This window comes from Macaca fascicularis, chromosome 20 (genome assembly GCF_037993035.2).
Source record: "Macaca fascicularis isolate 582-1 chromosome 20, T2T-MFA8v1.1".
NCBI classification, from domain to species: domain Eukaryota; kingdom Metazoa; phylum Chordata; class Mammalia; order Primates; family Cercopithecidae; genus Macaca; species Macaca fascicularis.
The window spans coordinates 46168156-46187860 of NC_088394.1; the positions used below are offsets into that span (position 1 = coordinate 46168156).

The window sequence follows — 19705 nt, forward strand, 5'->3', positions numbered from 1 at the left end:
TAAACTGGGTACATTTTTATCATTTAGCAAATACATATTTTTAAATTCCTGTGAAAGAATATTTTTGGTTTTAAATCCCATATATTCTAGTATTTTTGAGACTTTTCACTGCAAATTTTAACATGCAGAATGTACGGCCTGGTTTCCATAAGCGTAAATAGTATAAGTGCCAGCAATAAGAATGTCTTCTAAGCAGCTAAATCTTGTAAGTTTAGTTGGAATTGAGATTTGCTATTTGGATGAGCAAATTCGAGTCTTAGTATTGTAAATGGGTGTGTTTATGTGGCGCAGGGTTGCCAACTGCCTGAGTCTATTCGTGAGTCAGAACGACTTTGCTGATGTCTTGGGCCAAGCCAGCCCTGGTCGGCAGCCTGGTGCACCTGTAAAATTCAGCCTTACAAACAGTCTCCCACCATTCCCGCACCATGGGACTTTAGTGTTGTGTGTAACAGCAGTATAGGCTGCTGTTATCCCATTATCAATTGACTGCTATGCTAAACCAAAATTATAATAATATTGCTTGTAGAAGTTAGAATATAATTTATTCCCCCTCTCCTTGATAATTTAGCAAAAATCCAATATAATTTCTTCTTTTCTGCTTTTAGTTACATCCCAGGGAAGATGCTTGCATCCCCAATACAAACTATGGTGTTCTCTTAATAGAATTTTTTGAATTATATGGACGACACTTCAATTATTTAAAGACTGGCATCCGGATAAAGGATGGTGGTTCATATGTGGCCAAAGATGAAGTACAGAAAAATATGCTAGATGGCTACAGGCCATCAATGCTTTATATCGAAGATCCTTTACAACCAGGTATTGAAATTAGGTAAATTTTTGGGCATTCAAAGAGAGGGCACTGTCAGTCACCTTATTATACTTTAAATTCTCTTTAGATGAAAAATGAAGGAACAACTTCTAATTGTTACTCTTTTTTCATCAAAATATTTCATGAGCAAACATACTAAAATAAACAGACACAGACAATAGAAAAACACCTTGGAGACTTCCAGATAAGTAGGGAGTAGAATCTGTTTAACCCTAAAAGCATAGTAGAAAAGGCATTACTTATTTGGATGGATTCATGTTTGGTGGCTGCTTCTCCTTTTTCTTGGGTCCTTATTGCCTTGATTATAACCAGTTGTCAGCAATTAATGAGGCTTTAATGAGATGATTCTGAAGTCCTTAGAGGCAGCAAGCACAGTAATATATCTTTGAATTCATGAGCAGAAGGATGCAAGGAGACAATGTATTTTCTTTTTGAATTTCTCCTTTCCTCTTTGATTTTGCATGTCTCTTTGTGCTTTTTCCAGCTTCGTGTGGGCTTGAAAGTAAGCAGAAAGTAAATTCCTTCCATGCTTTTTTGAAGTTCTGTTTGCTTGCTTGTGTCCTGATTTTTCTGAGCAATATTTTTTCTTGATATAATTGTAAAATATTTAGATTCAGCGTTGTTGGACTTCAGTGGAAGTGCTTTTAGTCATTTGCTTTAATGTGTAAACTTTGAAAATGAGTAAGGAAAGGGAGTGAAAAGATACAGTAGTTGCCTAGGAACCATTTCTGGCTTATTGAGCTGCCTTATAAACATTAATAGTTCTATGTGTTTATTCACTGAGAAAACATTACATTGATTGGGAGCCTGCTGTGTTCAAAAGCATTGGGCCAAAGGACACGAAGACTTTTCAGCAAGATGATCCTTGCTTTTTAGGGGCTCATAATTTAGAGTGATAAATAGATATATAGCTAATATAAACCCCAAAAATATAGAAGTATTTCTAATGTAACTTGGGGTTTCACTCTTAGGAGTGAACAGGGCGCTATTTCTTTTGTTTGCATAACTGTTTATGTATGGAATGGGATAGTTCTTGATGGGCCAGAATACATTTCGACAACTGATACACCATAATGAAGTACCAACTGCATGATGCACATATTCAGAGACTGGGGAGCTTTGGGAACAGCTCACAGCTCAGCTTCCAGGCACAACTCTGGTGGGATAGCTATGGCCCTTGCTCTCCTGGAAGAGGGTCGTCAACATTTAGTGCACATTAAGCACAGTCAAGCTTACTATGTTACCTATATTTCTTTTAAAGGTAATGATGTTGGAAGGAGTTCATATGGGGCCATGCAAGTGAAGCAGGCCTTTGATTATGCCTACGTTGTTTTGAGTCATGCTGTATCACCAATAGCAAAGTACTATCCCAACAATGAAACAGAAAGGTAAAAGTTCATGTGTAACCAGCCCATTGTGTCAAAATTGGTTGTGGCTTCTTATCTTCAAATTAATGTTATTCCCTCCCTCTCCCTTTCTTTTTAAACACGTGCAGCATACTAGGTAGAATAATTAGAGTAACAGATGAAGTCGCCACATACAGAGATTGGATATCAAAGCAGTGGGGCTTGAAGAATAGACCTGAGCCTTCATGCAATGGTAAGATATTTTCCTTGGTCGATTGACTGAGTATTAGAGGCTTTTCTGTGTTGTGTGCGTTTAATGGGAAGAAACGTTTTCCAATCTTTTGCCACTCTTTCAGGAAATGGTGTTACCTTGATAGTAGATACTCAGCAGTTAGATAAATGTAATAATAATCTATCTGAAGAAAATGAAGCCCTTGGAAAATGTAGAAGTAAAACCTCGGAATCTCTTAGTAAACACTCTTCAAACTCTTCATCAGGTCCAGTGTCGTCCTCTTCTGCCACACAGTCCAGCTCTAGCGATGTAGTAAGTATGATAGCCTCAGCTCTTCTGAACTCAGATGCATGCACGTTCTCTTGCTGGGGTTAACGCTGTCTTGAAGGCTAAGGCTACTTCCTTTGCTTACATTTTACTGGGATATTTTAATAACTTCCATGCTTGTACTTTTTCTCAACATTTTGTTATGAAAAATTTCAAGCATACAGCAAAAGTGAACAAATTTTAGTGAGCATTCATGTACTCACCAATAGATTCTGCCATTAACCTTTTACTTGCTTATCTCATACCTGTCTATCCATCACTCTATCCATTAATTCATCTTATTCTTTGATCTATTTCAAAGTAGATTACAGACATCAGTTCCCCTAGAGTACTGTAGCTTGTGCATCCTTGTAGCCAGACTCCAATATTTGTTTATTGTTTTTTCCCTTTTTTTTCTTTTGAGACGGGGTCTCCCTCTGTCGCCCAGGCTGGAGTGCAGTGGTATGATCTCAGCTCACTGCAACCTCCGCCTCCCATGTTCAAACGATTCTCCTGTCTCAGCCTCCTGGGTAGCTGGGATTACAGGCGCCTGCTACCACACAGGACTAATTTTTTTGTATTTTTAGTAGAGACGGGGTTTAACCTTGTTGGCCAGGCTGGTCTCAAACTCCTGAACTCAAGTGATCCACCTGCCACCCTCCCAAAGTGCTGGGATTACAGGCGTGAGCCACCGTGCCCAGCCTATTTTTTCCTTTTGATATGAAATTGACATATAAGGAAATCTTAATTGTACATTTACTACATTTTTTTTTTTAATTTCCCTAATTGTTTTACTTTCAGGGTCTAGGTTACTTGCTCATATGTTCACTAAATTTTATCAAATACATACATACACATGTATAGCCCAAAATCCTAATAAGGTACAAATATTACCGTCAACCCAAAGAGCAAGCTCATGATTCTTTCATCAATCCCTAACCCCACCCTCAGAGGGAACCACTGTTACGATTTTTTTTTTTTTTTTGAGATGGAGTCTCGCCCTGTCGCCAAGGCTGGAGTGCAGTGGTGTGATCTTGGCTCACTGCAGCCTCTGCCTCCCGGGTTCAAGCGATTCTCCTGCCTCAGCCTCCTGAGTAGCTGGGATTACAGGTGCCCACCACCGTGCCTGGCTAATTTTTTTTATTTTTAGTAGAGACGGGGTTTCACTATGTTGGTCAGGCTGGTCTTGAACTCCTGATCTCGTGATCCACCCGCCTCAACCTCCTAAGTTGCTGGGATTACAAGCATGAGCCACCCCACCTGGCCTTTAACATTTTTCTTTCTTTCTTTTTTTTTTTTTTTTTGAGACGGAGTCTTGCTGTGTCACCCAGGCTGGAATGTAATGGCATGATCTTCGCTCACCACAAGCTCCACCTCCTGGGTTCAAGCAATTCTCCTGCCTCAGCCTCCTGAGTATCTGAGATTACAGGCACGTGCCACCACACCGAGCTAATTTTTTCTATTTTTAGTAGAGATGGGGTTTCACCATGTTGGCCAGGCTGGTCGTGAGCTCCTGACCTTGTGATCTGCCCACCTTGGCCTCCCAAAGTGCTGGGATTACAGGTGTGAGCCCAGCTGTTATGACTTTTTGACACCATAGTTAGTTTTGCCTGTTTCAGAATTTCATATATATGGAACCACATAGAATATACTTTTGTGTAAGGCTTCTTTCACTCAATTTTTTTCAGCTTCCTGGTTGAATTTTGTTTGTTTTTTTGTTTTTTTTGTTTTTTGAGACGGAGTCTCGCTCTGTTGCCCAGGCTGGAGTGCAGTGGCGTGATCTTGGCCCACTGCAAGCTCCACCACCCGGGTTCCCGCCATTCTCCTGTCTCAGCCTCCCGAGTAGCTGGGACTACAGGTGCCCGCCACCGCACCTGGCTAATTTTTTGTATTTTTAGTAGAGACGGGGTTTCACCATGATCTCGATCTCCTGACCTCGTGATCCACCCGCCTAGGCCTCCCAAAGTGCTGGGATTAGAGGTGTGAGCCACTGTGCCCAGCCAAATTTTTTTTAATTGAGGTATAATTAACATAAAATTCAGCATTAAAAATGTACAATTCAGTGGTTTTTAGAACATATTCACAATGTTGTGCAACCGTCTCCAGTAATTCTAGAACATTTCCATACCCCAAGAAGAAACCCTGCATTTAGTAGTAGTTTCTCCTAATTCTTCCTTCCCTCCCTTATCCTCTGGTAATTTCTAATCTACTTTCTCTTTCTACCCTGATAGAATTTTTTTTCTTCCCCCATCCTGATAGAATTTATGTGTCAATTACAACGTAAGTTACCTTTTAAAATCAAGGTTAATTTGTAGTTTACTGATTTGATATCTAAAGCAGGCTTACCTGTTTGATTTTAACTTTATTAAGTGTAGGACATGAAAAGTAATCTAAATATTGTATGTTGTTGATGACCGTGTGTCAATATGGAATCATAAATCCTCCTGTGCAAAATCTCCCCGTGTGCCTTTTTGGTTCCTAGAGCAGTATGCTCTGGAGGACAGAATGCCAAGCTAGATGTCACAGACACAGGGAGATGGAGTCTTGGGAAGTGAGAGACTGCGACTCTGAGATACTGGGTAAAGTGCCAGGGCCAGGGTGGAGACCTGCAGAGAGACGTAGCATTGTCATGGCCCAAGCAGCCCAGAAACAGGTGGGGCTCAGCCCACTGTCGCTGGGAAGTCTGCACCCACCCACACCAGTATGTTTGGTTGGAATGATCATTGATTTGTCATTACAGACAAATGACATCTTGTGTCTGGCTGAAGCCAGGGACTAGGACCTAGGTTCCTCACTCTTTACCATACTCTTTCATTTTCTATAAATAAAAAAACAAATAAACTCAGACCTCTGTGAGCTCCTTCAAGGTAAGATGTGGGCAGTGGATTTAACAATGAACAGAAGCTCTCTGATAAAATCAGTCACTTTAAATGTTTAGAGGAAAATTTAAACAAACAATTAATTTTGTAAATTCCTCAGTGTGCTTCTTTTAACTCCCAAATGTTTAAATTTAGTCTAGAGAGTACTTTAACCAAAATTGTTTTTCTTTCTGAATATTGAGTATCTAAATTACTAATATGTCACATTATAACTCATGTGACTTGTGTTAGGATTCCGATGCAACACCATGCAAAACCCCGAAACAGCTGCTTTGCCGTCCGTCCACCGGGAACCGAGTAGGGTCGCAAGATGTATCCCTGGAGTCCTCTCAGGCAGTTGGCAAAATGCAAAATACCCAAACCACTAACACATCCAACAGCACCAACAAATCTCAGGTATGTGGAACGTGGGTTTTTAATTGTTAGTGTTTGATACAAAATATTTAGAGTTTCCTACATGTGAATAATATGCAGCATGGGTTTGAAGAAAACGCTAGATTGAAGAACAAACTTACTTTATTCTAAGAGATTCCAACACATGACAGTGCTTCTAGGAACAGGATGTCCTAAGGATCTTTGTGAGACACCATTGTAACATAAACCTCTTCAGAAATCTATTGACTGGTCCTTATAAGATGTTCCAGCCAAACTACCGTATAAAAAATGTTTCAATTGTACATGAAATAAGCTGGCATGAAGGTTTCGTGAGGCCTCATGGCAGTGTGCATGTCTGGGAATAATGTATCCTTTTCTAATATTTTAATGTTCAATAGCTTGTTGCCCGTGTTGAAATGATCAGCTGGCTGTCAGGCATGGTCAGTTGATTAACATTAGCCTGGACTTAAAAGGCCACAGAGATACTCTAGTTTAAGTTTTTTTGTTGCCTAGAATTGTCATTAACTGAGTAATGACTCAGAGTGAGGGGAGGAAGCCATTGATATGGGGCTCTGGCCTGAGGCTGGGTCACTCCTAACTATAACTGGGAACCTGGGAAGAGGCCTCTTGGCTGTTACCTTGTGTCTGATTTGACTCACTGAGTTCATTTTACCTCCGTGGCTTTTAGCCATGTATGCCAGACACAGACTCAAAATACCAGTTCAAGTGACAGGGTTGACAGAAGGGACTGGGGTCATGAGAAAGCCACAGGCCATGAATAGCAGGAAGGGAGCGGCCACCTGTGCTGACCCCAACCTACCCGTGTGCCTGTCATGTCCAAGAGCCTCTTCCCGCTACGTGACTTATGATGTGGTATTTGGGTTGGTAGGTTTCTTAAGAAAACCTTTACATCCCACACACACTGTTAAGAAGGTAAGCGAGTGGTCTATGCTTTTCAATATTTCCATTAAAATAAAGTAAGGGTTTCAGAGCTAAAAAGAGTTAACCCCTGTAACAGCTTTTTCTGCCCACTAGATAAGTCAGTGGTCAGTAAGGTAACTCTCTAGCCAGCATATTCCTAGTTTTGAAAGCTGCCCCAAATCCAGATGCTTTTCTGCAATACTGATGTCTTTGTGGTCGTTTTCTGTTTCTGCAGCATGGATCAGCAAGGCTCTTTCGTTCTTCCAGCAAAGGCTTCCAAGGTACAACTCAAACAAGCCATGGTTCCTTGATGACAAACAAACAACATCAAGGCAAATCCAATAATCAGTATTACCATGGCAAAAAGAGGAAACACAAGAGGGACGCGCCCCTCTCAGACCTCTGTAGATAGTCGGCGCTGCGCGGTGGACTGTCTTCTCTGTGCAATGATCTCATGCTCAGGACAGTTGCGCAGGGACTCCTGGGAGACATTCAGGAGCCTCACACTGTTCAGACGTTGATTTAGCAACTGCGTTTTTTCCCAGCTCGCCACAGAATGGATCATGAAGACTGACAACTGCAAAAAAAAAAAAAAAAAAAAAAAAAAAAAAAAAAAAAAAAGCAAGCATAAAAGGGGGAAAAAAAGGCTGCTTATTTGATAAGTCATATGCTACAACAGGGTCATTTTAAGATTTAAAGCTTGAATGTAAAATAAATATATTTCTCATTGGCTTTATGCAGAGTTATAGGGAATAGTATTCAGTGTTGGTAGGGTGATAGAAACAATATCAGAGGATGGGGTGGGGAAGGAAAACAAAGGTATCTGATAGGAAGTCCAGATTCCAAAGGGGAAAGTGATCTGTGCATGTTTTTTTTTTTTTTTTTTAATATTTTTGCATATATTTACCATTTTATTGTGTGTATGTATAGAAGACCATATAGGAAATTGATATTTGTAATAGTGGATTTGTTAATAATACTTTTTACATAACATTACTGTTTAAATTGTAAACAGATTTTTTCTCAGGATTAGTTTGAAAAATAATCTAAATTGTCATCTTAACATCCATATATAGGGAAGTGATTAGTTCTATTACTCAATTTGTTTTTCTCAGCATTGAAATGACTTAATAGAACCCTTGTGTCCTGCTGCAAAAATTTCTCCTCTCTAAAGAAAAGGTTGATGGTGGCAAATGATGTTTATTTTATTTTGTAAAAAAAAAAAAAAAAAAAAAATACTATGTACTTTGTGTAAACACTGAAAAATCTCTGGTCATCTCTGAGAATTAACTTGCAACTGTTTTCTATAGTGCTGTCATCTTGGGCAATGGGCAATTACATGACTTTGTGTTTGCTGCCTTTGCAGTCTTTTTTTTTCCCCCCCATTTCTTCCTAATAGGAAAAAAAACCCCCAAAAAACAAAACCAAAAAAAAAAAACGGCCACCCATGTCTGGTCTCATTCCTGTTGCAGTGAAACTTCGAGTTCCACAGACTTTGCATGCTGGCTTCTCTAACCCTGTGTGCTGCGTGTGCCTGTTTCTCATCTCTTATTCTTTTTAAAATTCATGCTTAACTACTGTGGGAGAATAACTGTAAACAGCTTTAATTAAATCATACTTATAAAAAACTATTTTCTTATATTCCACTTTATGCTTTTGGTATTGTTGATCTTTCCAAATTAAATGGTCTTTGATAATGGATCTATTTTGTATTGCCTTATTAAGACCAAATACTTCTTGTCATCCCATTCTTTATCCTCTTCTTTCATGGAATTGTTATCATTAATTAAAACTTTTTTAAGCATTGGCTTGTTTCAATCATACTGTAAATTTTGGTTGTAGTCAGCTTTGAGTGCAATGAGATGTATAATTCTGTTATCATTACCTGTTGAGTTTGAAACTCAGTTGGGAATATTTAATATAATAGAATGTAAGTGACATTTCTGAAAATGCTTTCTTTCAGGGTGAAAGCTCTTATGTTTAGCATCAGTGTGTATGGCTCTGTTAAATACAGCCATTTCTGAGACAAGATTCTTTTATATATATATACATATAAAGTACTATTGGCTTTTAGGAGTTTCTTTTATATACATTTATGAAATACTGAAGACCAATCAGACCATTAATGGACACTTAGTGTAACTTTTTATAAAGAAAATAATGCTAAAGTAAGACCAAAACTGATGTCATCACTGAAATTAACAATTTTCAATATGTTCATATTTTAATTCACAATGGAAAAATGTGTTCCGAAACTGGAAACTCATAGTACTCGTGTAAACTGTGGAAGATTTTAAATGTGATGTTATTTTGACAATGTTTTAAATTTTTGAGTCACATTCTGATCAGAATTTTTATCGAGATGTTGAGCTTTTGTTTTTGAAACTAGTTTGTCATAACATTGTGCATAATCACAGTATTTATTTTCTAGGACAATTGTGAATGTGTAGACTTATGTTTACTGCTAAGGGAACAATTATTTATAAAATAATATTAAATCCAGTATTAGCTGCCTATTTCAGACACTTAATACTTGCAGAGATCTATGTTACATTTACCACACTGAAGTTTTTTTTGTTGTTTTTTGTTTGTTTGTTTTTAAAGAATCACCCTCATTGTTGAAAGTAAATGTACTCTTAGGGTGCGAATATTAGTGTTCCAATAAGCATGTGATTATATTAAGGTGGTGGTAGCGGGAAGATAATCTTGATTCCATTGGGAATCTTAGGTTTTCGTAAATTTATTGGGAAAATAGTTTTTCCTGTACTGCTGAAGTTTCTTTTTGGTAAACAGTATCTTTCTAAAAGAAAAAAGCATGAAGGAGAAATTGAGGTGTGTATACATTTCCTCAAATGACCAGCATTGTATTCGTGAATACTGTGTATCTTGCAGTGAACAGTGTGGAAGCTGTTCATTTTTCAATCTGAAGTAAAATACTTTCAATAACTTTTAGTTTGCCTGCTCATTTGTTTTATACATTTCATCTCTCTATTTGACTCCTATCTTACTTCTTTTTTGAGTTTTAATACTTTCTATAAAGATTTTGTGAATATATCAGAAATGTGTCATTTATATATTATAGTCCATTCATATCCATGAATCATAACCTTCCTTTGCTAATACTTGTAGAATGGGATTTTACAAATTCTGCCTCACTCTGGTGACATTTCTCTGGCAGTCATGTATGTGTACCTGGCCATTAGAAATATTAATATTTAAATACTGTTTTTTAGAGGTGCTGATGGGTTGGTGAGGTGTCAGCACAAAATCTTATGGGTTATGTTTTATGATAAAAGTATATCCATTTTTTCCCTCCAGCTTTAAGGTGACTGTGAAGGTGCCTGGTTTTGAACGTCTTTGTTTGGTTTGGAGATGTTGCACTCAGTTTTCAAATCTAGCTTGGATCTGTAGGACCTATGTTTTTTATAAGTAATTGCCCTCCAGTCTTCAACAGTTGATTCTGTTATATTTTTGGCCTGTTTTGAGTGTACTTTACCTTTACTTGCATTTTGAGCCTTATTAATATTTAGCTTATTTGATTTGGCTCCAGTATTCCTAGATGAAATCTGCACAGGGCAAAACATGGGCAATAGGGTGAGCATTTTTAATTGTCTTTTTCCACTGGAACCTTATATATCTCCATGTGTTTTCTGCTCATTCCCTCCCCCATGAAATGGTAAGTGTACTTGTGTTTGCCTGAACCTATGGACTAGTGTTTGGGGTTTCTGGAAACACTAGAGGGTCAGAAAAGAGTAATAACCACGTGAAGTGCAGGATTCTCTTGCTGTGACGTGTTCGTTGCAAAGCCCTCTCCAGCGACTGGGAGGTGTAGTTGTTAATGTTGATCTGTTAGAAATCACCATTATGAGGTATTAGTGGTAAATGTTGCTGATATTTTTATTGGTCATGACTACATCTCAGTTTTACTTTAATATTGATCTATAGTTTGATCAGTTCCTTGAATTCTAACATGTTGATTTCTCAATGTTTCTGTCACTAACCAAGAATGTTTCTAGACAGTTGGTTGCTTCACAGTCAAAATTAAATGGTAAACTATCAAAAAGACATTCCCAATTTTGCTGTGATAAATATTGAAACATTAAAATTAATGAACAGAAGAATTTATTCTTACCCATCTATTCTTCTTCTCCTAGTTCATTACACTTTTTCAGTTACTGGAAAGGCACATTCTCTAAGTATTTGGTGAGCAAAATATTCTATAAATGCCTCTAACAAACCTAATTGAATATAAAAGTTACATTTAGTAGTTACTGTTGATAGTAATTTTCATCAGGGTCATAGTTCATCTAGTAAAATATTTAGAGAATGACGTTAACATTCCAGCATTAAAGTGGGAACAAAGATTTGTATGTGAAATTCCTTGAAAGAGTTCATCTTGCCTTGGTTTCTGACCCTCAAGACTAGCTACCTGCCATCTTGTCAGAACATTCGTGGGTAGAATAAGTGTTAAAGATCAAATTTTAATGTGCTCCTTGATATTTAACATAGCTAAGAAACAAGCCAGATTTTACTGCAGAAGTTATTTACATGATTTGAAAACGACCTAACTGGAAGCCTTTTTCTCAGTCATCTTGTTCTGAGCCATCTTGACTTCACACCATTAGCAACTTTTCTTTTTTTTGGTCAAAGATAATGAGCTAAATATATGTAGATATTGAATGTTGACAAAATTATTAACCAGAAAAATTGCTTATAAAGTCTGCTGATCTATTTGATATCTAGAATTAAATATTTGAGGACAGTTTTTAGTTAGTAAACTGCTAATGTTTATTTTACTGTCTCTCAGGTTTTTGGTTTTTTAAAAAAAATATGTTTGGCCTTTACATTTTCTATTTAAGTGTGTACTTTATTGAGTTTAACCTTGTCCATAGCCTAGTAGCCTGAAAGAAAAGGAGGCGGAACCAGAGAGATGGATGTAGTGCATTCACTTTGGTTATTATAAATTTGTGGTAGCTCCTGGATTTACTGAGAGATATTTTAGTTATGTCAATAAGAACAGCTAATGATGTGGAAATCAGGTGTTCTCTTGTGTATTTCAGTGAACGTTTTTATTAGTATTTGCATATCATCTCTAGTTCTACGTTTTAACTTAACGTCCTTGTGGCTTCACCACTGAGGTACCTTTCACTACACCAGCTTCTGTGTGGCCTGGTAACATGGAAGGTCTCTCCTAAGGACAGTCTGGACATATTTTGGGGGAATGTTATTTATCTTAAAGATGCCTAGAAACAACGCATATAGTACCAGTGAGAAAGTATGAAGTAAACAAGTTGCTCAGGCTGGGCATGGTGGCTCACGCCTGTAATCCCAGCACTTTGGGAGGCTGCAGTGGGAGGATTGCTTGAGGCCAGGAGTTCAAGACCTTTGTCTCTTAAAAACAAACAAAAACCTGAATGGTGAGGTGGGGTAGAATTGGGTAGGGGAGGGAAAGGGGGACTTGGAAAAGCATTCCCCAAAGCCAGTGACTTGGTGAAGTTCAGTACTTGCCTCTTAGAAGTTAGCCCATGCCTTTCAAAGAGAGTGAAATGATGGGTTATCAGCCACATTCTTGGAGTTAATATGTTTCTTCATCTTTCAATTTGGATTCTGTGCTATTCATAGCTCTTCCCTAAGACCATTTCATTATTACCTCTTATATTTAGTTGCAATTTATCATAATATGTTGTTTTGTCCCTAAACTTAATCTCCTAATTTTAAGATCCTCTCTGATTTTTGCATATTGAAACTTGCAGAAGTCACTTTTAAGAAGTCTTTTGAAAGTCTTGCAATCCTAAAATAAATCAAGCTTGTTTGTTAGAAGTGTCATGAGTCTCCAGTCTTTACTATTAAAAAGCAGCCCTGCCTTAACGCACATTGTTATGGGTGACAAGTGACGGACAACAAGTGTAGTTTCTGGATATAAAGAGTGAAGGACTATTGGGTTAAACATTTTTAGTGGAATATACATAGATATGTATATTTAGAAACTTTGGTGAAGCCAGTATTTGTTTTTAATAACCTTTTCATTTATTTCCTTCTTTGATTAGCATTGTCTTCTGTGTTAAGAAATGTGGACTCCTGTGAGGTGCTGGAGGTTTGAATCATCTTGAAAACTTTCCAGTCTTGTCTAGTTACCACTGCAGAGACACTAAGGAATTTACCAGAAAAAGATATTTGATACAAATGATTTAAGAAATCTCAACATTTCCTGAGGCCATATCACTGGGCAACCAGTGATGAAAACTATGAATGAATTGCACACCTGGAAGATTTTTTAAGCTAACGACAGTTTCTTCAAAGATGTCAATTATTTGCCTTGGAAATTTTATAAATTGCATTTCTATGCACATCTGCCCCTAGTGCTTACCACTTGGTTTATTATTCATAATCTGCAATTCAATAAAGGCTTTGTGCTTTCATTTATCTTCAAAACCTCTGGTATGAGCCCTTATGTAAAACCTGAATGACTACTTTTTCTAAAATTTAAAGACAGCTCTGTTTAGGCAGGTTTTCTTGTGCACATATGACATTTCTGTGGCTAGTTCTGTAAGCTGGTTCTCATCCTTTTTAATACTAGTACTGGGAGATGCTTGAGGATGTTGTTTTCATCCTACTCTGTCCTAGACAATGATAACCGTTTGACTCCCCCCCCCCCAACAGCCACGGAAGATTATGGAAACTGATCTCATAGAATTTGGTTATTCACAAATGCCAGCCCAGTTTCACCCTCTACTTTAATGCAGGGGGTTATGGTTGCTATACTAAGCAAATGAAATGCATTACCATAGGTTGGGCAGAGTAACAAGTAACAGATAATTACAACAGAATAATGAAAACGGTTCTCCAGAGAAGTGAGAGAGGCAGGATTAGTAACCAAAGTGCAGCCTAAGGCATGTCTCAGAATTTTCCCTCAGCAGGATAGGATTTGGTTTGGACTGGTCTGTCTGCCTGGGAGCTAGCCAAGCGGTGACCAAAAAAAAATCTCGGATAGTTTCCCGTAAGATAATCCCAAACTGGCTTAGAGTGAAGGTGCTCAGCAGCATGTAGACAACTGGCAGGTGAAACCAGACTGCCCACTCCAGCGCCATGTCTTTTTTCCCCCCCCGCCTTTTTTTTTCTTCAGACAGGGTCTCACTCTGTCACCTAGGCTGGTGCAGTGGTGCCATTCCAGCTTACCGTAGCCTCGACCTCCTGGGCTCAAATGATCTGCCCACCTTGGCCTCCCAAAGTGCTGGGACTACAGGTGTGAGCCACCACACCTGGCCGATTTCTGCTGCTTAAACCTCTGCTGGAAGTGCTCTCTTTAAAAAGGCAAAAAAAGCAAAATCCTCCTAAATATTATCCCAAAAGTTTCTCAAATATAATAGTAGAGAATGAATATCCATGACAATTTTGTCCATCTACCTAGACACAGTGAATTATTTCACAAGTAACATATGAATGTATTTTCTATTGTGAAGAAATGTAAACATTTAAGTAAAAGGATCTAGCTGCACTTCAGTCCCTAATCCCACTCATCTCCCCAAACCCATCCATCTTAGTATTATGGGACATAGCCTAGATTTTTTTTCTGTGCATTTATACACGTGAACAAGTATAATTTCAGGGGGTCTTTCATCCTTTAACACAAATGGAATCGTATTGTAGTTTTCTGCAATTCCCCTACCATATAAAGATGTGTTTCCAGGTCAGTACACGTAGAGATATATTTCATTCCTTTTTATTATGCTGACTTTTGCTTGCAAGTTGCTTTGGCAAATTAATGTGTCAGACACATCAAGGCTAACAAATTAATAGAAACATCCAGTATTTTTCAGCTTCCTTTTTGTTTTTAGAGAGAGGGTCTTGCTCTGTTGCCCAGGCTTACTGCATCAGCTTACCTTAAATAGGGATTTTCTAAAGTACTGCTATTTGATGACAATTTTCTTCTGAACCCATTTTACTAAGGAAAAAATCTTTCCCACAGTTTTACATTTAAATTTTTTTTTTTTTTTTTTTTTTTTTGGCCAGGCACGGTGGCTTATGCCTGTAATCCCGCACTTCGGGAGGCCAAAGTGGGAGGATCACTTGAGGCCAGGAGTTCCAGCCTAGGCAACATGGTGAAAACCCATCTCTACTAAAAAATACAAAAATTAGCTGGACGTGGTGGCATGCATCCATAGTCCCAGCTACTCTGGAGGCTGAGGCAGGACATTCGCTTGAACCTGGGAGTCAGAGGTTGCACTGAGCTGAGATTACACCACTGCACTCCAGCCTGGGCAACAGAGACTCTTTGAGACAGAGATTCTGTCCCCCACCCCCCAGAAAAAAGAAAAAAGAAAAAGAAAATTGAAGAGATGGGGTGGGGGTGAGGTCTCACCATGTTGCCCGGAACTCCTGGCCTCAAGTGATCTGCTCATCTTGGCCTCCCAAATTGCTGGGATTACAGGCATGAGTCACCACACCTGGCCGGTTTGACATTCTTTTAAGTTGAATTTTCATGACTTGCTTTGAAAACTGTTTCATTTGATATTTTTGCTGGGTTTAAATGTTATAAATATAGCATGGTCATCTGAAACAGTGCTTTGCTATTTTTTCTATATTTTATTTCCACTTTTCAGAATATGTCACCCTTGGCAAAACTGATGAAACAGTTACATTGGTAATTCTCCACCACCTACCCCTTAAAAATCTTTTAATTTCAAGGTCCTCCAATAACTGCAGCAGCAACAATTAAAACTCCCACTGAAAATAAGTGATCTGTCTTAGCCAGGCGCGGTGGCGTACGCATGTAGTCCCAGCTACTCAGAAGACAGGCTGGAGGACCGCTTAAGCCCGGAAGTTTGAGGCTGCAGTGAGCTACGTTGGTGCCACTGCACTCCAGCCTGGGTGACAGAGTGAAACCCTGTCTCTAAAAGAAAAAAAAATAAGTTATCAAAAAAAAGTAGAGTGGAATTAATTTTATGATGAGTAGAGGGAGGGAACTCAGGTGAGAAAAAGAATCCAGTTTTGGGGGACAGAAAAGGAAGAGTACTGCCTCAGATTTTGTTGGGAAAATCTGCAGGAAAATATGTTGGAAAAGAGAGGAGGATAAAATGTAGCTGTGAAACTGATCTCCCTAAGCCAGAGCAGTGCAATGATAGGTTTTTAAGGAGATATTTTCCTTGAAATCACTTTCTTAGGCGCTCATTATGTGACTGTAGAATTTCTGCTGTAATTGGCTGGGTGTGGTGGCTCACGCCTGTAATCCCAGCACTTTGAGAGACTGAGGTGGGTGGATCACTTGAGATCAAGAGTTCGAGACCAGCCTGGCCAACATGGTGAAACCATGTCTCTACTAAAAATGCAAAAATTAGCTGGATGTGGTGGCACAGGCCTGTAATCCCAGCTATTCGGGAGACTGAGGCAGGAGAATCGCTTGAACCCGGGAGGCTGAGGTGGCAGTGAGCCGAGTTTGCACCACTGTACTCCAGCCTGAGCGACAAAGACTCTGTCTCAAAAAAATAAAAAAATAAAATAAAAAAGCTGCTGTAATTTCTACTCTTTGGAAAAGTATTTTTTCGGGGGTGGGGGACTCCCTGTGTTGCCCAGGCTGGCCTCGAACTGCTGGGCTTAAGTGTTCCTCCTGCCTTGGCCTCCTAAAGTATCTGGGACGACAGGCATGTGCCACCACACTCAGCTCAGTAAGTGCATTATGAGATGTTCTATGTTTACCGGTTTAGCTTAGGAATGCAATCTTTAACTTTGAAGTTGGAAGAATTTCACCTTTCAGCCTTTCAAGTAAAATGCTTTATATTTCTTGCTTGTCTAAAGAAACCACGTTAAACCCAAACTAAAAATCTAATAATTAATTTGAGAAGTAGTATAAATCTGTGTGTGTGTGTTGCAGAGGACGTTTTTCCTTGTATTGTAAATTGACAATATATAATTATGTATGTGTGTGCAAGTGCATGTGTGTGTTAAAGCAAGTAACTACTATTTGAAAACGAGAGTAAAATTTTGTTGAAGAGGAACCATCCAATGCACAGCTGAGACTAGAGGTAAAAATGCCTTAATGTTTAATGTTAACATTAAAAGGAAAGGAAAGGAGAGAGGTATTAAAAGTATCAAGTGGCCTATTTAAATGGTGTATCGATTTTCAAAAGAGTTATTGCTCAATTTAGATTGTAATCAGTCAGGTGGCTTCAGGAATGTGGCTTTACACCGCACCCCTCAAAATAGTCACAAGGTGGGTTACGCCACACATCGTCGTTTTTAAGAATCCAATGTTTTTTTAAAAAATTGTGCTTTCATGTGTCAGGCATCAGTGCCTAATATGTCTCTGTGGGGAGATGTGAGGTTAGCAGGCGGCACAGGGAAGCCTGTTGAGACAGGTGCTTAAGCAACACGGCAGGGCACAGGGAGCGCTGCAGAGGCGCTGGGGAGGTGGGCTGGGCCCTGCCAAGACAGGTGAAAGCAGGTGGATAGGACTAGGGCACCCGTTTCATCATAGTTTAAAGACAAATAGTGTTTTATTTTATTTTAATTTTTAAATAATTGAGTCTGTGTTGCCCAGGCTGCAGTTCAGTGACTATTCATAGGGGCTATCATAGCCCACTACAGTCTGGAGATCCTGGGCTCAAGCCATCCTCCCACCTCAGTCTCCCGAGCAGCTGGGACTATGAGCACTTTGTCCTCTGTCCCTCCCTCTACTTTCCCCATCTTCTAAGGCAGCTATTCCCAACTTTTGGTGGTTTTCTGAGGTGCTATGTTTACCTCCATGTCTCTAAACAATAGGCCTCTATTGCCACTTCTTGACTCTTGATTCTTGTGTTGACTTCCTACCACCCCTGAACTACTTCTGTGCCCTAGCCTCCCAATAGAGTTAAATTGAATTTTGTTTAGCCCAATATTCAGTGTTCACATTATAGTGACTGTGTAAGGGCTGTTCTTATCAACTGAGCTGTATAATATTTCTTTATTTTTATTTATCTTTTTAAATTATTTTTTTTTTGAGGCAGGGTCTTGCTCTGTTGCCCAGGCTAGAATTCAGTGGTGCAATCAGGGCTCACTGCAACCTTGACCTCCTGGGCCCAAGTGATCCTCCTTGCCTCATTGTCTGATTTTTTTTTTTTTTTTTTTTGCTGGGGGACAGAATCTTGCTCTGGTCACCCAGGCTGGTGTGCAGCAGCATAATCTCAGCTCACTGCAACCTCCACCTCCTGGGTTTAAGCAATTCTCCTGCCTAAGCCTCCTGAGTAGCTAGGATTACAGGCTTGTACCACCACGCCCAGCTAATTTTTATATTTTTAGTAGAGATGGAGTTTCACTATATTGGCCAGGTTGGCCTCAAACTCCTGGCCTCAAGTGATCTAACCGCCTTGGCCTCCCAAAGTGCTGGGATTACAGGTGTGAGCCACTGTGCCCGGCCCGAGCTGTGTAATATTTCTTTTTCCACACAAGTTCTTTTTGTTTTTCCCAGAGATTTTGTTTTCCATGTTGTTTACTTATTCACCCTAAACTATGCCCCTCCAAATGCTTAGTATGTAAGGTATTTTATCACTGTCATCTTCTCAGAGCCATTTGTCCTGGAGTTTCTGGCCAGCTGTGCCCAGCACACAAACTTCATCCTGAATGACACTTTCCTCCATGCACCCCATGGGGCAATTCCTCTCCTATGTGTCTTGTGTTTCCCTCTTTCTTGATAAACTGTCTCCTTTCATTGGTGCTCATCCCCCGGTAGCTTTCTGGAAGTGTGCACAGGCAGTAGACATCCGAAAATGCTTTTGTTCTTCATTTACCCTCAATTGATAGTTTGGCTGGATATAGAATCCTTGGTTGAAAACATTTTTCCTCTGGAATTTGAAAACATTGCTTCATCACTCCCAGTGTTGTTGTGAGAAGTCTAAAGCTTGTTGTAACCTTTCTTTCTTTGTGATCTCCTCTTTGTGTTCTAAAATGTCACCATTATGAAAGTTAGGCGAGTCTGTTTTCATCTACTGTACTGGGAACTTGATGTGATGGGGCATCTGATGTGGTACTGCATGTCCTGCAGTCCTGGGAAAGCTTCTGGAATTATTTTTTTCCCCTCCTTTCTGTTTTCTCAGGAACTCCATAATTATTCAGGTGTTGCATCTCCTGGACTGATCCTCTCATTTTATCTTTTCTTCTCTATTTTCCATCTCTCACTTTTTGTTCCACTTCCAAATTTTCTGTTTTAAAATTTCTGTTATCATGTTTTTATTTTCCAAGTCCTTTTCTTGGCCCCAGATATTCCTTGTTAAAAAAAAAAAAATAGTATCCGATTTTGTTTCCTAGTTACAATATATGTTTGGAATCTCTGAGGATATGAATGGTATCATTTTGTTAGGTTGTTGTCTGCCTGCATAGTCTCTGTTAGCTTTTTTCTCATTTGTTGTTTTGGACTCTCTGTGGGGTTGAGGCTGTCCATGGATTTCTGGTGATTCCTGGTTACCTGCACATATTTAAGAGCTGGGGGGAAGCTCTGTCAGTCAATGTGTCTAAGTCAGCGGTGTGCTTCTGTAAGAATTAGCAGGCTGTGGGGTTCCCCAGAGAATTCCTCCAGCCTGGGGGTAAGGCTGTGGGCCACTGACATCCTGGGAGCTGAGTGGGGAAGAGGGCTAGTGTGAGGTGGGGGGAGGCGGGTGTCCCAGCCTTCCATGTGAATTTGCCTTTAAAGTTTTCCCGTTTTCAGTTGGGTAGCCCTGCCCATGGCGGGGCTTGGCGTTCCCCAATTCAGAGACTATCTATTTTACCTTCTTCTGGAGAAAAGGCTTACAGGTTCCTGCTGGGGTAGGGGAAGGACTGGCACTCTTAGCTGCTTCTTAAATTTTCT

At 39.4% G+C, this 19705-nt stretch overlaps 1 protein-coding gene across 4 annotated transcripts in view; it reads left to right on the forward strand.

The window, feature by feature from the left end:
* TENT4B (terminal nucleotidyltransferase 4B) overlaps positions 1-9837 on the forward strand; it is an 82622-nt gene extending 72785 nt beyond the window's left edge. For 2 of the 4 annotated variants that reach the window (XM_045381392.2, XM_015443041.3), the window contains 6 exons: positions 606-819; positions 2094-2220; positions 2328-2431; positions 2535-2722; positions 5827-5991; positions 7127-9837. In XM_045381392.2, the coding sequence (XP_045237327.1) occupies positions 606-819; positions 2094-2220; positions 2328-2431; positions 2535-2722; positions 5827-5991; positions 7127-7303 (975 nt within the window). In that variant the 3' untranslated portion in view covers positions 7304-9837. The remainder of the gene's footprint in view (positions 1-605; positions 820-2093; positions 2221-2327; positions 2432-2534; positions 2723-5826; positions 5992-7126) is intronic. The other 2 variants (XM_045381393.2, XM_045381391.2) reach the window with 1 other exon arrangement.
* The last annotated feature ends 9868 nt before the right edge of the window (positions 9838-19705 follow it).